At 34.9% G+C, this 27,319-nt stretch overlaps 1 protein-coding gene across 1 annotated transcript in view; it reads right to left on the bottom strand.

Annotated features, from left to right (window-relative positions):
- The window catches only part of LOC134542259 (ribosomal protein S6 kinase beta-1), a 54,011-nt gene extending 26,998 nt beyond the window's left edge, over window positions 1-27,013 (bottom strand). Inside the window, exons 1-11 of the mRNA XM_063386374.1 lie at window positions 26,747-27,013; window positions 26,543-26,583; window positions 19,992-20,250; window positions 12,076-12,209; window positions 10,575-10,637; window positions 7,475-7,603; window positions 6,840-6,930; window positions 6,595-6,711; window positions 2,162-2,293; window positions 1,147-1,254; window positions 136-371 (exon numbers count right to left, since the gene is read on the bottom strand). Coding sequence (XP_063242444.1) covers window positions 136-371; window positions 1,147-1,254; window positions 2,162-2,293; window positions 6,595-6,711; window positions 6,840-6,930; window positions 7,475-7,603; window positions 10,575-10,637; window positions 12,076-12,209; window positions 19,992-20,250; window positions 26,543-26,583; window positions 26,747-26,830 — 1,394 coding nt within the window. The 5' untranslated portion in view covers window positions 26,831-27,013. The remainder of the gene's footprint in view (window positions 1-135; window positions 372-1,146; window positions 1,255-2,161; window positions 2,294-6,594; window positions 6,712-6,839; window positions 6,931-7,474; window positions 7,604-10,574; window positions 10,638-12,075; window positions 12,210-19,991; window positions 20,251-26,542; window positions 26,584-26,746) is intronic.
- Between the last annotated feature and the right edge of the window lie 306 nt (window positions 27,014-27,319).

Here is a 27,319-nt window from a genome sequence, read left to right as displayed (position 1 = left end):
ACTCTCAACATGCCTACAGAAGTATAACTTGGAAAATATTTATTGATTCATGATTAGCTAGCTTGGTTGAGCTGTGATGGTGTGAATGTTCGCTGAAGCACCTTACTCGGAGGAAGAGAGGACTGGTGCACTCACTATACATGGGGCACTCCTTGAACCTCCATCATCTCCTCTTGACAGCTGCCGTCCATGTGGAAGCCCCGGTTGTTCTGGGCGAAGGCGAAGCCGGCCGGCGAGAGGTGGTGGCGCGGGCTGAAGGGGTTGCGCATCACGGGGGGCGGGAAGGCAGACTTGCGGGGGGACCGCGCCTTCACGATGCGGGGAGGCTTGTACATCTCATCCAGCACAGAGGGCGCGACGTAAGTGAAGCCCTGGAACCAGTTTGAGAGGGCGAACTCACGTACCATCCATTCCCGCTCGGCTGAAAACTTTTGAAATCAATAATCATTTGGGGAAAAAAAAATCATTACCGGTAGTGAACTGGGAATAAAAAACTAGAGTTGGGCGTGATAAAGAATTATGGCTCGGGAAAAAAGAATTTCCCATGGGAAACAAGACAGGATCAGGAAATATTTGAGGTTACAAATTTCAAAAATTTCCATTCTATTTTTTTTTGTAGGCCCAAATCTAGGAAGAAGTATACATTGATGTAAGCAAGTAATTTTCAAGGACCATAAAATAAAGCTTTTAATGCTAACCTTATTTAATTTTATGATAATGGTGCAGTGCTTCCTTTGACAATAGTTTGTTAACAAGTTTGGCAAATGGTCATGTATACTACCGGAATAAATTCAGGAAACAAGAAAAAGTAATTTTTACCTGACATTTAGGGAAAACAAATTCTCAGTTTTGGGGGGGGGGGGAGGGGGGGGGGAAATCGGGATTTTCACAGTTAAAATAAAACCACCTGTTCATAATACGCTGACTAATCAAGAAAGTGTTTCTCATAAAAAATTATATTTTTGGTTGCTCCTAAAACTTGTTTATTTCATTAATATGCATTCAAATAAATACTAAAAACCAACTATTACATGCTTATACCTGACCAGGCTCCGACAATACAACTTCGGCGTATGGCTAAAAGATACTAACATAGTTCATTTGAGCTAAAATCAGCTACTGCAAGAAGGAACCCAGGTGTCCTACCTGGAATACGAGGTTCGCACTTTCACTCAGGGACGACTCGTCCGGGGAGTCGATGGGCGTCTGCTTGGTGAACTTTGTGTCAAACTGCGATACGTCATCTTCACTAGACTGAAACACACCAAAATCACACAAAATAAAAATAAAAACCTTTTGGAAGGAACCATAACTTAATGTCGAAGTTTCACTGGAAAATAAAAAGTACAACATGGACACACTACATTATTGGCTCCATTGAGGATATTAGTAAACTGTCACAATTGTCTAAAAGAGTGAAAATATGCCCATCATAAGTTTTGATGCTAACATAAAAGGATTCGAAGTCCAGCAAATCAAACACATAAAGTTAGTATAAACTCATAAAACATTGGTACAGCACAAAAATAAATTTATCCATGAATAATAGATCTGTTTAAGACTCCTTTCTCTGTTTCACACTTTTAATAAATGTTTATACAGTAGAACACTGTTATAACAATTTTAAAAGGGGGCATAAGGAAAGAAATCATTATAAACAGGAAAACGTTATAAGCGGAAAATATCAAATTTGGCACAGCTCAAGTGTTTGAACTTTTTACCAAATGACTCATCAAGCTACATAAACAAATTTAATGTTGGTGGAACCTCTGTGGATCTGGAAAACATTATATCAAGGTGTTGCAAACTTACTATAATGCAGGGCTATGAAATGATAGACAACATTGTTCACTGTAACATTTACTGGGCACCATATCTCTGCATGCACAGTCATGCGCAGAGCCTACAAGCACACACTCACCTCGTGCATGAGCTCTGCCGCTCCCGCTTCACGGCACCCCTCTGTCCGCTACCCTTCAAAACCGGTTTCAATCCTCCCCTGCCTGACCCTCTCCTGCCAGTACAGTCTGTCCATCACCATTATTGATACACAACATCAAACACAAGGTTATCCTACATCTGTAAACAGCGATATAACCAAATGGTCCGGCAGAGACATGCAGCAAACATCCCTGCCCTCAGGAGGGAGCGTCGAGCTCACCAGTGAAGGCTTGAAGGGGGGCTCCAGCTTGCGGCTCACCACGTCCCCCCAGTTGATGTGCCTGAAGAACGGGTGCACGCGGACGGCCTCGCCGTCCCCGGGGGAAGACCCCAGTCTCTGCGACACTTGCCTCTACGAAACAAGCCCGCCATCGTTCCACCCGGGCTCCCTCCTCGGTTCGCACAAGCAAAACAGCACTGTTTCATCACGTAAATTACAAGTGCACAAAACAAAATATGACTTCTGTTACCATTTTTGTGTGCAGATTTTCGTAACTCAAGTGCAACATAAAGTGCTACGTTATGCTAGATACTTCCCGGCTAAACTTGTCCATCATCCGCACACGGTTGAAAGCACAAGAAATCAATTTGCTGGCATCATAACATAAGATCCGCAAACATCTGGCGAGGCTGATGTGATTTATAGACAAGCCATTAAATAAATTATTTAATACTTACTTACACAAATAAAATACTTGTAACTAGTTGACAAGAAAGAGTAAGTAGATATTCAGGAGACTCCCAAAATGGAAGAAAGTACATGTTGATATTTTAGTGTAAATACTCCAGATACCAAAAAAATTAGTCAATTATTTTGTTGAGTTTTATAGCAACAAGACCAAATTACAACAATTTCATTTACTTGCTTGTTTATGAATGGAATTCTGACACAGTAGACCAATACAGTGGTACCTTGTTATGATTTTTTTCAAGTGGGCATAAGGAAAAAACATTATAAGCAGGCAATATCCATTTAGCACTTGTCAGTGTTTGTGAAATGCCTATTTCCAATTCCTTCAACTTGAAAAAGTGTGATTTTAGGATTCCCACCTGTAAATGAAATAAATTAAACTATTAGCAATAGAAAACATTTTTTTTTGCCATCACACAATAGTTGGCAAACTAATAATTATAGTACTACATAAATCTGAAAACACATTCAAACACAAGGAACGCAAAATTTGTTATTATTAGAGACCATATTTTGTGGTAAATAAGAATGACAGATTTCGGTATTTAAATGGTACTGTTTTGGTATATTAAGGCGGTGAATTTTATTATATTTCGTTGCAAAAGCTGCGAAAAAAAATTGGCCTATATATTATTTATTGAAAATTTTTGGTTTAAAAAAATGGCTGTATGTAGCAGTCTTGTAAACAAAACCATATTTTACACAAACAAAAATGCACAAGAGTAAGAGTGGACTATATTATATAAGAACTTCTAAAAGTTACTCACCAGCAGTACAAAACACAAAGGACAGAAACATATGAAAAGTACATTAACAACTTAACGCTAATTAAAATATGATGTTAACATTACTTCCATGTTGGATGGTGTCAAGTTGCATCTTTTGTCTGTTAATACATTTCCATAAGCTGAAAAAGCACGTTCACAGTCAACATTAGTCACTGGCATCCACAAAACATTTTCTGCCAATGTTGCAAAAACTGGATGCTCCTCCTTCAGTCCTAAGACAACATCAAGGATGCTTCCAGAGTCTTGCTTCTTGAAGTGCTTTGTAGCCTTTCAGGAAGTCTAATTTACTGTGTTCTTTGAGCAGTGGTACTTTTTGTGTCAAAGCATGAAGTTTATCGTCAGCAATATTACTGATAATATTGCGCAAGTCAAACAAAATACCCAAGCTCTTAAAACACTCATGAGCTGGATCTTGCAAGACTAACTCATTCAATTTTGTGAGACACTTTGCACCTAGGCTTCTTAACTGAGCTTTCACCTCACCTGACCGAACAGACGGAAGTGTTTTGATGATTGTCGTGGTCTTGTCACCCATGATGCCATCTGCCAGCAACTCAAAACTGTTCTTGAGGTCACCAAGTTTGCAGCACAATTTTATGCACCAGTGGTTTCTTGCCAGATTCCAGTTCCACTATGTAATTTCAGAGTTGCTCAAAATGCTCAATTACAAAAGTGGCTTGGCAACTGATAACATTAATAGCAGACTGTGACAAACTCTTGTAGTAATCAACTGCTGTAACTGACAGATCTAATGTGGATACAACATATTCCAGTACATCAACAAGATAATCAACAATGTACTTAACTGCAAAAAACCATGAATTCATCTAGTCATTATGGGTGATGGAAACAGATTGCTGGCTTTCTCCCCCTCAGGATACTTTTCTTTCAGGAAGGTGACATAGTTGTGTTTCCTTTTGCGAGTATTTTGAAACAGCTGCTTAGTCTTCGCAATGCATTCATTCAATTCCGGCAGTGCTTGTGGCCATAAAGACTGATTAATACTGAGTTTGTGGTCCCAGCATTGCACATTCAACAGTTCTTCTGATATAAGAACTTTCATTGAGCTATCATTCATGTTTGGTTATGTTGCTTCCTGTATAGAGCACGTGCACATAGTCAAATATCAATATCTCGCCGATTGCATGCAACGCGTGCTCTCTGTCAGGTACCGAGTTAACATTTGATAGCCCGCATTCTTTCATGACAAGCATGTACTACAACGGTAGTTACGCGTTAGTTCACGTCACAGTTTCAAGTCCCTTGCGTTCGGGTCACAGATTTTGTTTTTCTATTTAAAGTGAAAGAAAGGTTTTGGTTTAATGAATTATTAATAAAAAATGGTTTCGCATACTCCACCTTTTTTTTAAATAAACTTACTTTCCATGAACGTGTTTTGTTTTTATTAATAACTTTACCTAACAAAATTTTTTTTTCCGCATAATTGTCGCACCCCTACTTTTCAAACTTGATTTTAGAATAAAATGTGCGACGATTATGTGAGAAAACATGGTACATAAAAACCTTCACTTTCAAATTCTTGCGCACGCTGAAACACGGACACAATTTTTGGCATGATTACGATTACTCTACTTAATTGTCTGGCGTATCCAAACGGTCAATGTGGTTTGTTTTTGCAATATTTTATTTCCCTTTTCGTAGCCCATAGATACAATATTGACGAAAATGACGCACAATGGTCTGCACATCTTAAGCCATCTACCTTCAGATCTATCTAGCGGCGCAAATGGAACTACCATTATTTAATCCACGTTCAGATCCATCTAGTGGTGCTTATGAAACTACATACAATAGAAGTTTGCTTACTTTTTTTTTACATAATAATCTAAGGAACGGAACTTTAATATTATTGTTGACGTGCCACAGACGACAGTCCAGCTCCAGCACATAATAAACTGTTTTTGGGAGTTATATGTGTTATTAGTGTGACGTTAATATTACGTTTAACGAGCGTTTTCAACAGGATTTCGTGTAAAAATCTGCCAATTTCGCGAAAATTTGAAATTAATGAATTATTTCGCATTCTCCTTGGAAATAAGTCAATTTTACTGTTAATTTCACATCGCGAAAAAATAGGGTCTAGTTATTATTTTTGAAGACAAGGGTGCCACCAGACACGTAACTGCCAACTTTATGCAAAAAAAACCTACGTGAAATGTAAAGTAAACATTTGCATGTTAAACTTCAAAAATGGGATAAGTGTTAGAATATTTAATTTAAATAAATTTAAATATAGGCAATGCATCATTTGTGAAACTTTGTATGCAGTAAATAAATACACTGTCCTTATTGGAAAAATGTCGGGAATTAAAAAATGTGATGTTATAAGCAGGAAAAATTATAATAAGGAACATTACAATAGGGTTCTACTGTAGTAACAAACTTTGAGCAAACTAAAAACAGCCACAGTGAAATAATGTGACCAGAAGGCAAAGATCACCAGCCGGAAACCACCCAAAAATATCTGAACGTGAGTGGCTTCGTTGGTACCACATTTATAGAATATGTCGAACCACTGAATGCCGGATTAAGATCTGTAAGAAATTAATTTCCCCAATCAGTCAAAGTATTTACACTCCCACAGACATTACATTATTCCACCTCAAAACCTGCATTAAGGCCCGTCTACAATAGTCCGAACCTGTGGGTCGTCCGTGTCCTTATCCTAATGTGAATGATGTCACATTGTCACACAGAAAACAGCCCAGTCTACAATTGCAATGTCCGAAACTATTGATCTCTAAAGTAGTCACCAGAGCTCAGTAAATTATAAGTGCCAAAATAATTGTTTTTCAATTTTTTTTGTTTACTATAGTATGCTTTGTAAATATGTACGCAGCTAAGTTTGAATATTTAGCTAACTTGTGAAATTTGTGGGAGTTCAATAATATTTCTTTATTCTGTAAGGCAAAAGTAAATGCTAATAAATTTCCACTTGTTTACCTTTTTAAACGGGAACAGGAAATTCAATCATCGTGTGTTTTTGTTTTTCTATACTACCAAAGGATTGGGACAAAAATCAAGTTGACCAATGTACTCGACCATCGCCCACACCATGTACGGCGTCAGAAGGTCACGTGGGCCAATCAGTGATCAGTGTACGTCGGACACAGTTTAGGGCATCACAATTGTAGAACAGGCCTTTCAACGTACCTTTAGAAGCTTCCTGATCAGGTCACGAGCATCTGGGGTCAGGTAAGGAGGAAGCGACAGCTTCCCTTTCAGTATCTTCTCTATGGTCCGTTTCCTGTTTTCTGCTGTGAACGGTGGCTAGGAAAACAAACGTCAAGTTGTAACATTTGTGCGGGGAAAACACACTTTGTGAGATGTTGAGTTGAAAGCAATGGCAACGTGAAATTCAACTGCACACTACGTCTACGAGTCAGTGATGCACTCACCGCCCCCGTCAACATGTCGTACATCAAGGCACCTAATGACCACCAGTCCACAGCCTTCCCGTGACCACTCCTCGTCAGTATCTCCGGAGCCCTGCACAAGTACACCGTCCACAAGAGTAACAGATGTATGTAACAAATGCTATATAGAAAAAAGAAAGACTTTTCTTTAAAGCACCCTAGAACACAATATAGTCACATACAAGCATGAAAAACAAATTCTTCTCCACAAACAGTTACAGATTGTTGTAGATTTTAAAATTTCTGAATTTTTATGACTAATGGCAGAAACATCAGAATCATAAAATAACACTACAGCTGCTACACATTAACAGTAATTTGTTTTACAAAAAACTAAACTGACTGTATTAAGAGAAAGAGAAAATAAAAAGAAGTGAAATGTTTGAAATTCAAAAGTCAAAACAGCTAAAACTAAATGCCAGTAAAAATAAGGAGAGAATACAGCACTACCTATGATTACTTTTGGACAAAATAGTTTGAAGGCCAAGGCACTTTGCACAATCTTGGAAGATCTATTATCTTACATGTATGTATCTTAAAAATAGCTTAGTATTTTACAATAAATGAGTTGATAACAGCAATTGTTAAAGAACATATCAATGTTTAACCATACTCACATATACTCTATAGTTCCACAAAATGTGTGCGTAACTATTCCCTCCTGAATGTGCTCTTTACAGAGACCAAAGTCTGTGAGTTTCACATGACCATGAGCATCTAACAATATATTTTCTGGCTTCAAATCCCTAGAACACAATATAGTCACATAACCAACCAAAATACATTATTAGTATTTATTTATTCTTTCATGTGTAATAAAACCTTATAATGCATGGCACAAATTACAACAGGTGATTTACCGGTATAAAGGATAAATTTCATATTTATAAAAAAAAAGTTATATTAAAAATTTTTGGAAGAAAATCCTCAGTATTTTTAAGTGAAAAATTTGGGTTTTTAACCAAACAATGCCAAAATTGGCATAAGAATTTGAGTTATCACTAATGCTAAAAAAGAAATGTCCATACTGATAGCAAGATACCATACAAAAACAATTACAAAAACATTTATTCACAAAACAATTATCCATGTAAAAATGTAAACAGCAGAGTAAACATCCAATTAAAATATTAAACAAAACCTATTTTTAAAAAAAATACATATAGGTAAATTATTTTCACTGTTTCACAAAATGAAGTAAGACTGCAAATTTACTAATCAATAATCTGTTATGAGGATTTTTTGTTTTGTACACAAATGTAATGTGATGCTTGGTTAATGTGTTTCGACAAAATACACTAGAACCCAGATTTTATGAACCCCAGATTTAACGAAGCAGACAATTTTACAAATACTCTCAGGAACTGTCAAAAAAAAGTCAGAAATTTCGACACCAAAACACAAACACTGGTCGGCCTAAAAATTGGCCCAGACACAATTCCTGCTGATTCTTATATAAAATGATATTTTGAATCCGAAAATGACTCCCATTTTCCCCCATAACCCACTGTTTTCGGGAGAGGTCACCCCTCCCCCCCCTTCCCACACTACCTATATTTACCACTTTTCAATAATTTGAAGGGATGAAACATTCAAAATGATGATAGATTAATGAAAAAAAAAAAAAAAAAAAAAAAAAAAAAAAAAAAAAAAAAACTCAATCAATAAATAAGCTCTTTTTTTTTTTTGAAAATTAAATTTCTCCAAAACTTGCATAATATGAAATGTTTATCACAAAAACACATTAAAATTAGTGCTGTGCCGATATGAATTGGCAGAAGCTGATTTTTCCGATATCTTTTTGAATCGACATTTGTTTATTTTTAGGCCAATATTACTGAAGAAAAAAAATGTCTGTCATAACGTAAAAATCCACCAGTACCCTTTTCACTTTTCGTGTTACTACATACTTTGACCTCATATCATTTCTTAGCTACATGTACCAGCCGTACATATCAACCCTAAACATCCTGTGTTTTAATAACATTCATGAATCTAATACATAGTAGATAAATGGATCACCATTGCGGTAAAATTAGATAAGAACACAAACTTGATTTATTTAGAGAATGACTGTCGCCACTATAAACAACAGAAAATACCAACTACATACTTGAACTGCAAAGAAATGTTTAACATCGTGACAAAAGACTTTTTTTTAATCAACTGGGCATCAAATTTTTAAATTGAAATTAAAAAATGCAATAATATAGGGCTTTACATAACGTAAATTACTTTTACTGAATCCAGTGCAAAGCAATTACATGAAATGCACTTCCATGTAAATGTTTGGTACCGTGAATTTTTGCTGCTGCACATATTAAGTTAGTATTGGAATTCCCATTCTTGAATTGTAAACAATTAGTCTTACAATCTTGCAGACTTTAAATTCTTTTTTTATTCTATGTATTTCATGAATCAATATATTTCATAGTTACCTGCAAGTTATCTTATTTTAAATAATTACATATTAAGTAATTAAAATTTCCAGCCCCCATTAGTAAATTAATTTTTAAATAAGCAACTGACAGATTACCAACAAACAAAATAAGCTAAAAATTCCAGTTTAAAAAAAAAGGTAATTTTTCTTTTATAAACTGAAAACGAAGAATTTTTTGTGACTAGACTGAACACAATTATGCAGTTATGAATATCAGTTTTACAGTTATAAATGCCAATAAATATTTCTGTACAACAGAAACAAAGTATTTCTGCTGCAAATTAACCTTGTACCTGCTACTAGTGTTCCAATGGTGAGATATTTCAGCACAATGTGATATTTTTATGTAACTAAAAGACATTCATTGAAAAATTAAGAATGTTTTCTATAATGTGCCATTGTATGGCTATGTAAATTGTGTTGAATTGTTTACTGTAAAATGTTTAATGACAGCGAAATTTAGTTAAGCACTCACTTGTTTTTGTATTTATATTACCTACTGCTGGTAATAAAAAAAAACACCCCATTCAGATCATCTTAGGTTATTTTTCTTTTTAATCAACTTTTATTCACGCAAACGAAAATACATGTGCATTTGCATTGCATGCTTTTCTTACAATGAGACATTTTGGGTAATTTAGTACATTAATAAATTTTTTTCAATCAAACTGTGTTTTCCCCATAATGGTTCGGAATAGGTGAATCAGCAATAATTGTATTGGCATATCTGCAAAATTTTGTGAATCGGTACAGCCCTAATTAAAACCATTGACATGAACTTCAAAATATTACAATGAAAATATAATGAATTATAATTTTGTAACCTGTTATTTTTTTTAGTAACAGTAAGATGTAAACAAATACAGATAAGATTTAATCTATGTATATAGTATGCCTGATACAAGCATGTTAAGTTCTTGAAATGAAATATTTTAAACTTGGAATATGAATAAAACAACAATAATAAGTATGATTTTAAATTGTTACATGGCTTTATTAATCATAATGTTACAGTTGCAACTAAACACATTTAACTGAAAATTAACTTTAACCATCACAAAGATTTCTTTTCAATTAGGGTTTTTTTATCTTAAATTTCAATCTTACAGAAAATAATATGAATTGTATTTGAGCCAATGGTTGTTTGGTCATGATTATTTAATGTTCCGCAGTTTGACTATTTAATTTTACTAAATGTCACCTCACAAATCACAACACACAAAATTAATAATTACTTAATTTTGTTAATTATTAATATAATGTAGAAATGCTCTTACCTATAAATTATTCCCTGTACATGTAAATGCTCTAATGCTAAAATAATTTCAGACAGGTAGAAACTGGAACAAGAAACAAAACATTACACACAACTATTCATTAAATATGAAAAGTTTAATGTTTTAGAAAACTTATTTACAGTGAAGTATGTATGTACATACTGTATATTCATGAATTTTAAAAGCACAAGTATAGTGGGTAGCCACATTGCTTTGTAGCTGCCATAAAAACTTACTGTACTTAAAACGTACAGTACATATAAATCACCAAAACTATAGCAAATATAGGTATAGTGTCAGTTATACATAAAACAAGAGTGTATTTTTAAAAATATTAATTATGTTGCCACTATTTTACCGAGATTGAATAAGCTTAAATAAAGGAGAGAAAAAGAGGGAAAAAAATATATTTTTTTTTTCATAACAAATCTTCAGTTCAGATAATGAATAGTTCAGTATTTTAATGACATTGTGGTGAATTCAACATACAGCATTATAGGAATTTATATTTGGTTTTTTCTACATAGTAAAAGTGATTGGGCAGAACTTCATGTATATGATTGTGTGCTTATGGGAAAAGTACAAGCTATCTATTCAAAAAATGTTAATTAGAAATTGTGAATGCAAATAGTGAAAGTTAAAATCAGCAAACAAGCCATTTAAGAGCACCTTCAGCAACAGTATTGCGACTGACTGTTTGCTGGTGATCATTCTTCAATACTGGGGAAATTACAAACCATCAATTCTCCAGCTAACAACATGAATTTCTATTGCCCAGTGGAGAATAGTTTCCGAGTCAATCATCAACCATTTAAAGAAATGTTGCCATTTTAACACCATAAATGGCACTGTGCTGGCAAAATGAAGATGATGGCAATACCAGTAGCAGCAGCATCGCACATACTTGACAGTGAATAATTTGGACTTACTGTCATCTCAACAAACACTACAAATACATCCAAAAAAACTAGAGTAAACATAAATCATTTTGTTTAGTGATGTGACAAGTTCAAATTCATACTGGTCTAGGTGAGTTAGGCATACTTTAATTTTATTGCACGTTTATATTCAAAGAGTTTTCAAGTACTACTACGTATTTTGAATTGTGATTTCCATTTCATAAAGACTTTTTTATAGACTCACAATAAAAAAAGTTTTGATACATATTATATTCAGTCATATTATTTTTGGGTGACTACGGTGTTTTCAATCATAAATTCATACATGCCATAGACATTATACACAAAAAAATTATAACTAAAAAATACTATAGTTTGAAACAAGAAACAACTAATAATATAAATTACTGTATTTGAAAAAAAAAAAAATGTTACTGTTATGGTCATTATGGACTACAATAACATCTTACAGTAAAGCTGAGTTAAGTAAATAGCAGAATGTTATATATATGTGCATTTAAAACTAAAAAATAATATTTTCCCACCCGACGAGTCGCAAAAGAAACGTTGAAGGGAATGAAAGGCGGTGCTGGGTAAATTACCACGCGGTGTCTTCCAGGAAGATGCCTTCCCTCTCCAGGTGCATGAACAGCTCCCCGCCGCTCAGGTACTCCAGGATCAGGTACAGCTTCCCTCCCGTTTGGAACGCGTAGATGAGATCCACGATGAAGGGATGCTGCAAACACACACTGAACAATTCAGAGCCAAGATCCGATAGCTATGTACATTTAACAGTTTCATTGTGAAAAAATTTAAGGAAACCATCTTCTGGTTGTTATTTTCATGAATGTGTGTTTACATGTAAGCTAGTATTTTCACAAAATATTGCATTTATCACATTATTTTTTTTTATGAAAACATGGAATCATGTAATTTGAAGTACTAACATCTTTTATTAACAGAAAAAAAAAATTATTGCATGATTTTTTTGTAACTGACAGTAACATTTTTTTAAATTTTACCTTTTGTTACTGCCTTTTTACTACATTATTTTTTAATATGAATCTAAAAAACTTTGTATGCAATGTTGATAGACCAATTATATATTCTTATGGTGTTTATCTGTAGGCATATAGCCTAACGTTTATTACATCGCCCAGGTTGAAATGGTGCACGAAATTTCTTGTTTTCTTCTTTTTTCTTTAAAAAAAAAAAAAAAGCTTCAATTCAACTTTGACACTACACGAAGAACGTTATATATTTGTTCGTTAAGGATTTACATCATACAGTTCAGTGACTAAAAATCACTAGTTCTACAAATCATTTTGGTAAAATGTGAATAAAACCTTCACAACAAACTACCTGTCCACTGTATAGGTGGGAACAGCAGTAATTTGAGTCAGGCTCTTCAGATGGGGACAGTGTGTTTCTCCTCCCTTTTGACCGGCTTTAGACATGCAAAGCCAGTCAGCCTGCCCCCTCCCCTGAAATGTGGGAGTTCAATTCCCCCCCCCCCCCCCCTGCATGCACAGGAGAACTGAAGGGCTGAAAACTGCAGTGTTGCCAGTTCTGCTCGACCCTTCTCCCTTAACCAGGTCAAGACTCTGCAGGTCAGTCAAGGTGACATTCCGCCGGAGAGCCGAGAAAAGCTTGATGGCCCAACAGAAAAACCTTCTCGCACAATTAGACTTTTTAAAGGCATTACTGCACTGAACGCAATAACTGGGGTTAATTATTTTGAAAATAGAACATTAATACACATGTTATGCACTAATACATTAAAAATGGTTGGATGAATTTTACTAAATCAACAACCTATATACCTTGAAATTAGATGTTACAAACATGGGTGATCATGTTATTACGTTTAATTTTCTCATGGTACCTTACTCTGGGAGTCTTGATGTTATAATTTATTTATAACCCATATGTTAGGAACCAAATGAATCAGAAACACACATTAATCCACCACTGTCATTTTTGCCGGATAACTGTACGTCAATAGTTTTAACGAGAATATCAACGAAAATACAGTACACACTATACATAAATAGTATTTAAAACTAGTTTTAATAAGCTTCTGTAAAGAAAGAAAAAATACAGATAAGAAATAGTATTCTAAAAATTTTTTTATGAGAATGTACCTGCAAAATGTTAAATTTTACACCTTAGAAAACAGGAAACACCGTACTAAATGAATACCTGCAGTATCTATAAACTTTAAGCGAACAAAAAACACCAGCAGGGCAGTAATACGACCTTGTGGCCTAGATCAATATCTGAATTCCACCCCAAAAAAAATTTGAACACAAGCAGCTCAATTGGTGCAGGATTACTGAATATGCAGTATCATAGAATGGACAAGTAAAATTTGTGGTATGATGATACACATGAAAAATCATGAATTTTCGAAATATTGTTATGAACCACATATCCCAGTAATGACCAGATCAGTTTAATCTGGAGATAAATAAACACATGTGCACTATCACAGATGTAGTGGGCTGACATACCATTTGCATCCAATCTCAGACAAACATAGTGATTGCAAACAAAGATACACACAGACGTAATGACATGGTAGATCAGGTCATGAGATATCCTGCTATCTGTGACCTCAAGGTCAAAACAGAGCCTAGCCTTGTCAAACACAAATAGCAAGGACGTTGGCGGGAGGACATCATCCCAGTGCCACAAGATATTAGATAAATAATTTCATTAATATTGATACCTCACTTTTTTTATGGTGGTTAAAGACTGATAAATTTGTGTCTCGTTTATCCAATCTTTGCTTATCTGACATTCCATGTTATCAACATCCCACTGTAAAAAAAAAAAAAAAAAAAACATCAATCTACAACAAGAACTGCAAATTGTGAGCATGAGAATTGTCTAGTTTTTGTTGCTCTTATATACTGCTGCAGCTAATTAATTTCTCAGTTAATTTTTTTTCCATTTTTTTGTTGTAAAACATGATTATTTTCATAACATGTAAAATGCTAACATACTTTGATGTTTAGTAATCTTCTCTTAAATATCCCCCCTATTATCCACGATTTCATTAATTCAACGTTCACATGGCCCGCTTATGTCGGATAAGCGAGACACTACTGTAATAACACTTCATGCAGCCACATTGACAAAACAACCAAATTACCATGTAAAATAACAAATCAATTTCAAAGTACTTTTCTGTTAGGTCATATTTCATTAATGTTTTAATTATATCAGAAATGCTACTTTTATTTAAAGGTAAACAGTGTAAATAGTCAGCCTACTTACAGAATTTATTTTGTGTAGCTAATGTTAATTTGCATGCTGCAAATTCACATATCTTTTATTTTGCAATATATTAGCAAATTTTGTTAACTAACCCAGCATTGCTAAAATCCAGGTCCATCAGTTTCATTGCTAATTTTCATTGGGATTTTCTTCATTAATATCCTTTCTAACTGATTTATTTAATTATTTCCACAATTTCTTTAAATGTCTGCATATTTATTTTACCATATTGTTCTATATGCTGTTTGCACATTGGCATGGAAGAAATTTATACAGGGGCTTTGTAATGGAGAGTAAATGCAGTCACTGTGATGACTTATGCGTGTGACGTGGTCAGCCTACCGCCGATTGTCCACACAGAAGTCACGAAGATATGGTCTTTCGTGATTTTAGTTAACCTGCTGTGCGCAATATGCAGGGCCGAACTATGAAGATGGGCGAAATTTGTGCGGGCCAACTTATGCTGTTACAAGTCACAATCGTGCCCGGCTAATACAACAATTGTTCCTTACACATACAGAAAACACTTGAAAATTATTTCATCCCACGTAGTAGGTAGTAGAGCGTAAAGTTCTGTCTATGATTACTCATGTACTCAAATCTGTTGATGACTGTTTTAAATAAATAAGTTCAAAATTGGTTTTGGTCATTTATTCTTCTTACATCAATAAATTTACATGTCTTTTACACTATGTATCTGGAAGATTAAAAAAAACTCCCTTTTTCAAATTGCTCTCCGGTCCTGTGCCTATATGAAATATTGTTCTTAGCGGCTTTGTCGTCTAGTTACTGAACAAATGGGAACCATTTATGGAGGACCAACAGACAACCTGAACTTGCACGCACGTCTAGGGCCTACATTTCTAAATAAAACTTCCAAAAATTGAAATGGGGGGGGGGGGGGGGGGGGAATAAGGCCGAAGCTTACCGAGGAATGGTCCTGGTACACATACGTGAAATGTCCGCCTCTATGCACTTATGAAATTTTTTTTTTGGTGAGCCGCAGAATGGTGCAACCTATCTGCCAACCACTGAAGAGACTACGCAACTGCGTGGAAAGTGGCCGCTGCGTGACCTCGCCAACCAATCAAAATGCACCTCTCATATCCAAGGATACAACAACACATAAAAATACAAAATCCTGGTTCTTTCTGATTGGCTATTACAAAACCTGGTAATTTTACCATTTCTCATAAGAGCTAACACCTGCCCATTTTCTAAACATAAAGACCACACAAAGAGCACACCAGAAGTCTCGGTAAAAAATAAACAACGTCTGGAACATTGGCGTCACAGTGTCGCACACCTGTATCTCATCCTTCCTTTCCCCAAAAACTACACATGTTCTTGAACCATAATTATAGCTTATAATGAACACAAACATAATATATACGCATGAAATCAATACTGAATATGCATTCAAACAAATACTACCCAAGCAAAAAATACTAAAATCAGTAAAAATATAGTTAAAGTGCTTTTTCAAACAAAATAATTAAATATCACACACTATTATAAAAATATTCATGTTAATAAAACAAAACCACAAAACGAGGTGACCATGACCCTGAACCACATAATCAGCTGATACACTGACTCCATTACTGAAAAATATTAGTAATACTCTGCAAAGTTGGCAGGACAGGGGCTTTGCAATGCTGTAACACATGTCTGTGCTGATGGTGCCTGAGGTGAAGCCAATATCTGCTACTCCCACACCTAGCAGCTGAGATTGGTAAATTTGTCGCCACTACCCCAGTTTCAAGCTTTTCGACAATAAATTCTCCAGTGCGCTACAAAACTTTGCAGTATTTTTACTTAAGTGAGTCTGTTTCTTCGATGTCATTTGCGTGTTACAAACAAGTACTCAACAGTCCAGAGATTATAGGCTTGATAAATTTACAGACTAGCCACTGAGAACTTGCATTAAGATTTTGAAACCTAATTATTTACATAATTTAAGAGAATCCATAACTTGCATTCAAGGAACTTTTACAATTCATCATTTTCAATTGACATTGTTCTAAGTCAAAGAGAAGACAACATATGGTGGCCGGGTTGGTTACTCAACAACATAATTTATATAATTAATAATTTTTATTAATGTTAATTTGATTGAGTTGACATAATAATTAATTAACATTTTAATACATGTCATTATTTAAGGGTCAATGTGTATGTGTAAGTTTATAGTGTGTTCATTTTGTCTATTTCACATACACGTGAACACCACAAACAACCTCATTTCAATCACAAATCATTTCCTAATTAATATTCATTCAATGATACCCATGCAAAACACACAGCAAATATTCATCATCATCATCATCATCATCATCATCACATTCATTCTGGTATCGGCAGAAACTGCCTTTCACAACTGTGGATCATACATATTGAAAATCATCTTCCTAACTGGGAAACAACCAACCAGACACACTACAGAATTATGACTCGCCAACGTGAGGCAAGCCTCTTACTCTACACAACATTAACTACTATCAATTAAAATTGTTACCGGCCAGGTTGATTCAAAGCTAAAGTATGTTGAAAGGGTAATTTTTGAAGTGTGATCGGAAACAGTTTTAACAATAAATAGGATAGTTTTATCCCTTTACTGTGCATGTCTCAGCATACTCCAGCACACCTATAAGAAACTGAGGATAGTTAACGTCTATTTGTCTGACTAGCAAAATTAAAAGCAAAGGAAGAAAAATGTGTGCCTTAACAGACTGTACTTAGTCAACCAGCTATTTTACACATGCCCTGTCATGAATTTACAAAATACATCACTTGACTTTAGACAAGAGTCCCCGGAAGTAGGCAGAATAATATCCCAAAGCATGTTGCCACTATGATATGCAAGTTTTGAAAAAAAAATATTTGGTATTCATGAATAATTTGACATTTGATACCACCTCAGACCTGCCAACATTCAAATTTAAAAAATCATGAGGTCCTCGATAAAAATTTTCTGGCCCATAAATACATGTTAGATATAAAAAACAACAAATGAGAATCTTTAAATTTAAGTGACCTACCTGTACATAAATTTACATAGTCTCTGCTTCAAAATTTATTTCAACAAATTATAGGTTGCAGATTTAATTTAGTTGAACATAATTTAGCGCTGTCGTGTAATGATCATGCAGGGCCACAACTAAAAAAGATGTAAAATAACATTCTGCTAGTGTAACACTATTATCACTGTTCACAGCAAAATTAAATTTTTTATTGGAAGCAATACACTTCACGTGTTAGTTGTATTTTTTTAGCGACATATTTCACAATGTCTCCTCTTCCACTATGCGAGATAGAAAAATCAGCATGGCACACGCTACAAAACGCAAAATTTCTTCCTTTACGTGACTCGAGTATTGATGGAAACTCGTTACTGTAAGCTTACGTAAAACTTGTTTTGTAACTTTTACAAACAAAATCTCGGGGCCCCGAAAAATCGTGAGGAAATACTATTTTGGTGTGAGGGCGTGAGATGGACCTTAAAATCGTGAGCCTCACACCAAAATCGTGAGAGTTGGCAGGTCTGCCACCTTTCAAACATATATTTACTTATTTGTTATCAATGCAATGGATAAACCAAGTGAGACTCATCCACGAAAAAATTTAAGTGATAAAAAAAATGTACGAGGATAAGATATAGTCAAATTTGGATTTATTTTCGGCAACATAACACACATGTTACAAATCATCTGCGATTACAATTAAAAATTACTAAAAATACTCTATTTTTATGCATAAAACCAGGTGGATCAACAAAATATTTTTCAAACTTAAAATTCTACTAGTTTGAAAAAATGTATTTTCAGAATATTTTTCTAAATTTTTTGCATATACAACACTCCATTAAGGTTTTATTTTACTGTATTTTCCATAAATTTACTAATGCTGGTAAAGTATGTGAAAAAAATCACTATTATGTTTAAAATCAATCTGAAAAATATTTGCTATATGATTCAAAATTAGAGTTGAATAAAAAAATGATTTGCAGAAGCCTATTTGCCACTAGCTGTCCTGCCTGGAACAGAACCCAGATCCCCTTGAAAGAAGGGAGTTATCTGACCAATCAACCACCGGCTGTGAAGAGATAAAGGTGAGCATGGAAGCACCATGAGAAAAACTTTAAAAACCCATTACTTTGAATATGGTCTTTGAATGATTCTTACATTGGGAAAGACTGATTGAAATCATTTATTTTGGACATACGCCATTACTAGTTTGCACTGAATGTCTTGGGGTAAACATGAAGAATGGACAAAGAAAGATGCATAAACTATCACATGGAAAACAAGACAAAAGAGGCCATGTCAAATGTTAAAAACATAGATAGCACAGACGAATACAGTGGGCTGTATTGTCCAGATCATCTGTTTAGTATCATCATTGGGTTCCTTTGCCTGTCCTTGTGTTATCTAAGGTGGTTGTTCATCTGTATTTACTGTTTTTTTGTTGCAACTGTCTCATCTTTGTCAGCCCACTGTGTTCCTCTATGTCGTGAGTTCATTATAATTCCTTCCACAGAATTCTCTGAGTCATATATACTTTTAACATTTGACATTGGTTCACTTTAGATTGTTTTCCATGTGTTTATGTATTCATCTTTCTTCATCAGTTCTTCAGGTTTTCTCAATGACAAACAGTGCAAACTAGCAATGGTATATGTCCAAGTGATGATCTGACCCATGCCTCCTCTTCCGAGTCTACTCTTTAAGGGGCCCGCCTCGTCAGGGGTGTATGTGTGTTAGTGAGGCGGGATGATAAGTGCGACGCTCGCTCGTGCTTCTAGCGCGGTGTCGCCTCTAAGCGCAAGGCTCTGAACTGGCGCGCAGTCTTCTCGTCGTCACAGGATAACTGTGAAATTTGAGCGGTGACCGTAAAATTATATGGCTGAGCAATGAAGATAAAAGTGTAATGCAAGTCCCTTAAGTGCTTTAAAGAATCTGTACCGGTTGTTTTACGCCTAAAAATTACTCTGAAAACATGCGTTTAAGCCATTTTAACTCTTCTAGAAATACCGTTTAAAAACTTAATCCAATATCAAAAGTACTTTTCGGCCCTCAGCGAACCCTAAAATGCTTTTCGTAAGCAGACCCCACTCGGATATCACGAGTAGTTTTGAAATTGCGTTGTTTTTCCTGAAGCTCTGCACACCGTATGTGTGTCCGGGTAGGCGGGCCCCTTAAGGAGACGACCCCGACCGCAGGGAGCGGCAACGCACCTTCACCGCCTCCAGGATGTTCCGCTCGGCCTTGGTGTGCGCCGTGTCCTTCTGGTTGCGCACGATGGAGGCCTTGCGCAGCACCTTCATGGCGAAGATGGTGCCCGAGTCCTGGCCGGTGACCTTGCGCACCTGGAACACCTTGCCGTAGCCGCCCTTGCCCAGCACCTTGCGCAGCTCAAAGTCCTGCGGCCCCGTCTTCTCCTTGCCTGTGTTCACGTTCTGCTCCGACAGCTGCACGGTCTCGCAGCCCTCCGACCTGCCGACCCACACGGCCGCGTCACACACTTCCCCAGCACCCGAGCTCCGTGCCACGCACCAGTCATTCTCAAACTTGTTTCAAGTCGCGGCACATTTAAAATAAATGATAATAAAGTCACTTATGTATTACTGCAAAAAAATTTAACATGCCATAAGTTTATGAGAAACGAAAGCCCATAGTCATTAAAATAACACATAATTAATAACAAGGTGTTAACAAAGAGCAGTATATTCGTAACGAAATGGTAGGTCTATAATAGAGCAACTATATTTATTTTTAATCTGGACACACATTTCTCTGGAACACCACGGTGCGCCCTGGTGCACACTTTTGAGAACCACTGCTACATGCACAGTTAACACACAGTTCTTTCATTCAGGCTTCACTTCCCACAGACCAGGGATAGTGGGGAGAAAAAGGCAAGGAACCATCCCAGCAGTGGTCTAGAGTGGCTTCGGAAAACCGTGGGAAACCACAATCAGAATGGCCGCACCGGGATTCGAACCTGGATCATCTGGAATATGAATTCAGTGTCTTTCCACTGCGCCCACTAGCTCCACGAATCAGAGTTTATTTAGCATGTGGAGTTTCACACACATTGAAGCGTCCTGCCACACAATAGCTTGCGTGAAATTTATGTTTCGTTAACAAACTAATAACACAACTTTAACAAATAGTTTTTGAATAATGACTCTTTCAGCATAATGTTAAATACATTTTATTCTGAAAGCTACGCAGATGTACAAAGCAAACCAACTTGAAATATAAACAAAAAAAAGACAAAAGTTTTACTTTTGTGAAGTTGACAGTAGTTAATAAAAAAAATACAGGCTCTGCTTTGCTTCTTACTTCTACAAATTGTGTATACTTTCGCTACTTGTATAAACTTAGTCATTAGAAAATATAAATGTTTATATGTTGTTATCATGTTAGTTGTTTCTCTAATGAACATGAAACAATAAACTGACTACTTGATACATATTTTTAAGAAGCATTTTTTTTTCTGCATGAAAATGGGCTTTTGACAAAAGTTATTTTCAATAAAAATAGGTATTAAAACTGCAGTTATCACTATACAGCAAAAAGCTTTTTCATTGGTTTGAAATTATTAAGCCATTTCTCTGCACCAGCAGGTATATAGCAAACTATAAGTTATTAAAGTTGAGATGTATAATGATTTACTAGAATAAAGATCAAATCAGTTCACTTCGATAATAACTACTTGTATACCGAAACCAAATATACATTATTTTAATTTGAACTAGGCTCTGCTTGTCGGATTTGAAACCAAAGGAATAGAATTTAAGTTTAAAATAATTGTAGCACGTAAGCACGTACTCACAGTTTGTTTGCACTCTTGATTTTTAAAATGACAATACGTGTAAACAAAAAAAAAAAGGTAATTTGTAGTTAAGTGGTACAATATGAAACTTATGCATCCATATCCTGCACAACTGATCTAGTGTCAGATGTAATTTTTTTGCCATTCTTGGTTGTCGAGTATTGCACAGATTTCTTTATACCGTGAGTTATGTCAAAGAATATACTGTTTATAACTAAGACATCACAATTGTCATATACTTTTCCCATACAGAATACAGAAAATAGCCATAATTGTTCTTATCATCGTATGATGCTTATACTGCAAGAAAATATAAAGGTACAAAAACCTACACACTATAGACCTATTAAATCATCTGCAGTATTTTTTCAGCACTGTCATAGCTGAATGTCCAGTCCTGGAAATTGTCTCCGGTGTTGCTTCAACAGTAACTTGTAGCCTACAAGTGAACTAAGTACACTTCCATAGTATACAGCATAGGCAATCAGTCTGCTTCACTTTACTTCTGAAGCGTATGCAGAAATTTTTTACGGGGAGAGGGGGAGAGTACCCTTTCAGGGAGGGGAGAATACATTGACTTTATCCCCCATGTCTATATCCCTGCTTTACTTCCAGGAGTGCAGAGGACACACCATCACACCTGCTTCATTTTCTTCTCGTTACTTTTTACTATTCTTGTTTCCTGCTCACCTCGGTTAGGTTAGGAAGCATAGCTCTCTGAATTACCCATAAAAAATACATTCTGTTGAAATTTCAGAGAAAACAAACAAATTATCCTGAAACTCACATAGCGTGAGCTCGGGGAAGCCAAATGGCTGACATTTGGGACAAATGAAAACATTATTACAAATTTTATAAAATAACACCCATCTCTAGTAAACTACAGTTTTTTTAACACAACAAATGGTGCTGGTATAAATCAAACATTAAAATTAAATTTAACAATAATTCTTAACATAATTCCAAAATGTGCAACACAAAATATAAAGAATTTTTTTTAAATGTTATAAACTCCATATTTGTTTAAATTCTTCTTCTTCTTCACACATTAATACCAACTGCTTCTAAATATTTCACATTAAAATCACATTCTGGGACCACCTTCAGGATGGCTTAATGCAAAATAAAAATACTCTAATCAACTGGTGATAAACTAAATATGTAATTTCCTACAAATAAATTATCAAAACATCAAGTGCAAGTTAAGTATTCCTGGCAGTAAATAGTCAAGATAACTGTAAAAAAAAAATGCACAAAAAATTTGTAGGTCCAAATTAAGTAAAGTTGAGTGGCACTAATGACAGCAAAAACCTACTTCTCATGAGAATTAGACAATTCCAAATTGAAATTATTTCATTTTAAAGTTATGTAAAGCAAAGCCAACAGATCTCTGGTTCTATATGTTGTTGTTAAATGATTATTTTTACTGTGTAAACCAGCAGTTTGAAAACCCATGGTTGTGAACTAAAACTGTCTCACAGGAACAGTACTTAAGTCACAACCTGGTTCTTACGACACAATCGTAGAACTACTGGATTGTTACAAAACTACGGGGAGGGTCACTTCCTCAAACTATCACAGAGAAGGATTTTATTTAGGATCAGAATTAAATTTTTTTTTGAGAGGTACAGACATGAAACGTTTGTCTGATATGAGTGTGCACAAGCTGCTGTACAAATTCCTCAAATGTGACAGAACATGTTATTGAAACAAAAATATAAAGGATATGCCAGACCAAAGATCTTAACAGGCCCACCTAGCCAGGGGTGTATGTGTGTTGGTGGGGCGGGATGATAAGTGTGACGTTTGCTGGTGCTTCTAGCATGGCATCTCCTCTAAGCACAAGGCTGTGGACTGTAACACAGTCTTCTTATTGTGCACAGGGCAACTGTGAGTTTCGAGTGGTGACCATAACATTACATGCTGGAGAAATGAAGATAAAGGTGTAGTGCAGTCCCTTAAGTACTTTCCAGAATCAGTACCGGATGTTTCATTATATAAATTATTCTAAAAACATTCATTTTAAACTTTTATACTTTTTAAAAATACTGTTTACAAACAAAATCTGGACACTAAACTACTCATCCGCTTTCAGCATATTCTTAAAATGCTTTTCGTAAACAGACCCCACACGGATATCTTGAGTATATTTCAAATTGTGTGGTTTTTCCTGAAGCTCTGAACAAAGTGTGTGTGCCTGGGAAGGTAGAACCCTTAACAACCATGCTGTGTGTAGTTTTAATACATGTACATGCAACACTACTATTCCATTACCATTTTTTAAATTAGTTTTCAATGAATTTTAGGTTTACTCCTCGACACGACAAATTATGCATTGCTTTTAACACGGGGGCAAGTTGTACCCAACCACAAATCTATTAAAGCTCTGGCAAAATGAGCTGATGATCTGCCGATGGGCATACTGTCTGTTGATAGTGATTTGGCATCTGACTGGCTAAGCTGTCTGTGCATGACTGTAGAGCCGTACCATTAGGTACGGTTAATTTTAATTATTTAGGCATACCGGCCAACTGTCGATCGGCAGCCATTACTAATAATGCAAAACAATCATGAGGCATGATAGATTTGATCAAACAGAGTAACAAACATGAAACATTCATTAAATTGTATTACATTAATATATTTATTATATTAAAATACTAAAATATGTTTTCAAATAAACACTAAAAATATAATTCTCTTATAATCCATGCAGCAATAACTATTCATAGTTCACAATAGTGATTATCACTATGCCACCTAATCATGCCAATTGACAATCATACTAAGCTCGTCAGTAGGGCTTCAAAAGTTTATGTGCAGTGTGGATTGGTATAGCAGTTGGTAGTATTTAGTATTTTGGTTCAAAATACATCAGCTATTTTATACTTTTTCTTAATTTTAAACTAATGTGGGCTGACAGGCAAAGTTTGTGTAAATATGCAGCTATGAATACGTAATGTTTCATGGGGCTGATTTATAAACGTGTTTGCCATAAAGTTAGATTCTAAAAATATTCTTTGTTTCCTAATATTTAAAAGAATCACACAAATAATTATAATGGTAAACTAATACTTATTAGCCAACAATTAGTAAAGACAGCAGTTCTTAAAATTAACCATAAATTAAAATTTATGCATACAAGTAAACTGTATTTGTTGAAAGTAGTGGTTTATATAAGTATATATTTCTTCTTCTGAAAATGGTATAAATATTTTAAATGTCCACCAAATTCATATTTATAAAAAATGTTAATGCATTTATAACACATACCTATCAAGAATTATTGTGACTATAAACAAGAAGTGTTGAATATGTGATCATAAATCAGGTGAAAGGTTGGTTAGATTAGTTCAGCAACATTAAAATACTGTAAAATTGTGAAAATATATAAATTCTTTTATTATGGAGATTTATAATTGCATTGGAATTTTTGGAAAAACTGTATAATTTGAAGTCCTGTCGGTTAATGAATAAAAATGTGTAAATATTAATGGAAAATTAATGATATCACTGCAGTTAAATTACTGTAGATAGGTAAGTTACTAATTTAAATTCATATATTATAATCGTTTTTCATGGGTTTCCCCCCACACCCTCTCCGCTTGCGATTTTTTTTTAGAATCCATTGGGTATTGTAAAACACTAATTTGTGGGATGATCAAATCACATTAGTAGAAATAAATAAACAATTTCCAGATTTTTTTCCCCTCAACATATGCTACTTTTAACATCTAAGTTATCGCCATTTTTTTTATGCAACTGGTTGCTGGTTGAAAGGCAAACAGCTCAAATTACTTAGAATAAAATGAAGCATTGCATTATATTATAATATTCTTACATGACAATAGTAGAGAATTTAGGGTATACCTCATTACGAAGGTCACAAGAGAAGAAACACTTATTAATATTTATATTAAATTAGGTAAAAGAGAAAGTATGCAACAGTGACTTATGTGATTTAATTATATAATGAACATATTTCTGGAACAAAATTATAATAAAGAAATTATAAATAGCTTTCAAATATCAGTGTAATATAGGTTTAATCAGGGCCGCAACTAGTCTCTGGCACCCGGGGCATGAATGGATTCATGCGCCCGCCCCCCCCTCTTTTTTTGCACATACCACACCAATAAAGCGGAGGAAGGGGGGGGGGTATCCGGGGGCCCTTCCACGGAAAAATTGTGTTATTTAAGCATTTTCCATACCTACATGTAACAGTTTCTGTGCTACTGTAACTTCCATGTATGAACCCACTACCAGTTGTAGTAGGAATTACAATTCAAGCCGGCGATTTCGGCACCCCCACAGCTCTTTGCGCCCGGGGCGTTTGCCCCGCTTGCACCCCCCTAGTTGTGGCCCTGGGTTTAATCATCCAATTCATATGAGTGATACATGGTGACCCATGTTCACATGCCCACCTTTGAGTCACCACCAAATAGTCGGTTTAAATACTGTAGTTTAAAATACCATATCTAATTTTTATTTTCTACAGGACCACAGTACAGAATGTCGCTCTGCCTATATTATGTATTTTTACCAGTCTACAAATAATTTTTTGCAATGTCAACGAATTCCAATAGCAAGCCATTCTTCTAGTGATTAATTAACTATGTAAGATTATACAGACTGAGGCTGTTTTAATTTATTTCTGGCTAATCCTACAATAACCATAAAATATATGTTATAAAATCACCAACAAAACACTTTCAATCCTTAACAAATTCTCAGCCCATATAAACATAAATCTCACAATGAACAGCAGTATTCTAACAAACTTTACAGATAACGATTAGTTTCATTTGTTCCTTTAGGGATAGGGATCCTAACACACATTCATTAACCCCTCTAAACTTTAGAAATTATTTTACCCCCAATAATTATGTGTACACAGAATTCCACGTTATTTCCTTCAAAGAACTTACAAAGTTGGCTACTACTCACTCTATTATGGCATTTACATTTGGATCTTGATCATAATCGCCCTGAAATAAAAACAACATGGTTTTAGCCACATGACCATAACCTAATATCTAAAGAGTTGTGACTTAAATTTAATGACAAAGCTCACACACTAACGTGTGTTGTGAATCCTTAACGTAAACAATATAATAGCATCTGGCTGAAATCACTTAAAAATAATATCACCTCGTCCAATTCAATGGTATCATCGTCAGAATCATCTTGATTAACATCTGGATTGTCTATATCAATGTCAAAAACTCCAGCCATGATTTTACTGTTACATTGGCATAACGTCTTAAAGAATTCTTTACGAAATTTTGACCTTCCCTAACGTTACACTAACAAAACCCACACAATTGCTCCACCTGCTAGTAGTGTGGAAATGGGGTTATTTGCGAAAAACCAATGTTATGAAAGGTATGGACGTCACTTCTAAAGCTTAGCTTCGCAAGTGCTGATTTCTTGAATTACATCTTCAAAAAGTCTAAAAACAAATACAAATTACTTTTTGATTTGAAATAGTTTATAAAATGTTCTAATAATTGTATTATAATGTTATTTTTTTATTGTTTATACGCCTTTAATTTTATGTGCATTAATAAATGTAATGCAAGTGAAATATTTTCCATCAAATGTTAGTTAATAAATAATAATTTCTTTTTATTTAATTTTTACGTAATTTTACAAGTAAAATAGTTTTTTTAATGTAGCTTTAAAAACGTAAATTTTTAACTGTGCTACATTTTGCCAGATATT

Source organism: Bacillus rossius (genome assembly GCF_032445375.1).
Source record: "Bacillus rossius redtenbacheri isolate Brsri chromosome 4 unlocalized genomic scaffold, Brsri_v3 Brsri_v3_scf4_2, whole genome shotgun sequence".
NCBI classification, from domain to species: Eukaryota; Metazoa; Arthropoda; class Insecta; order Phasmatodea; family Bacillidae; genus Bacillus; species Bacillus rossius.
This window is presented reverse-complemented; position numbering and strand designations above follow the sequence as displayed.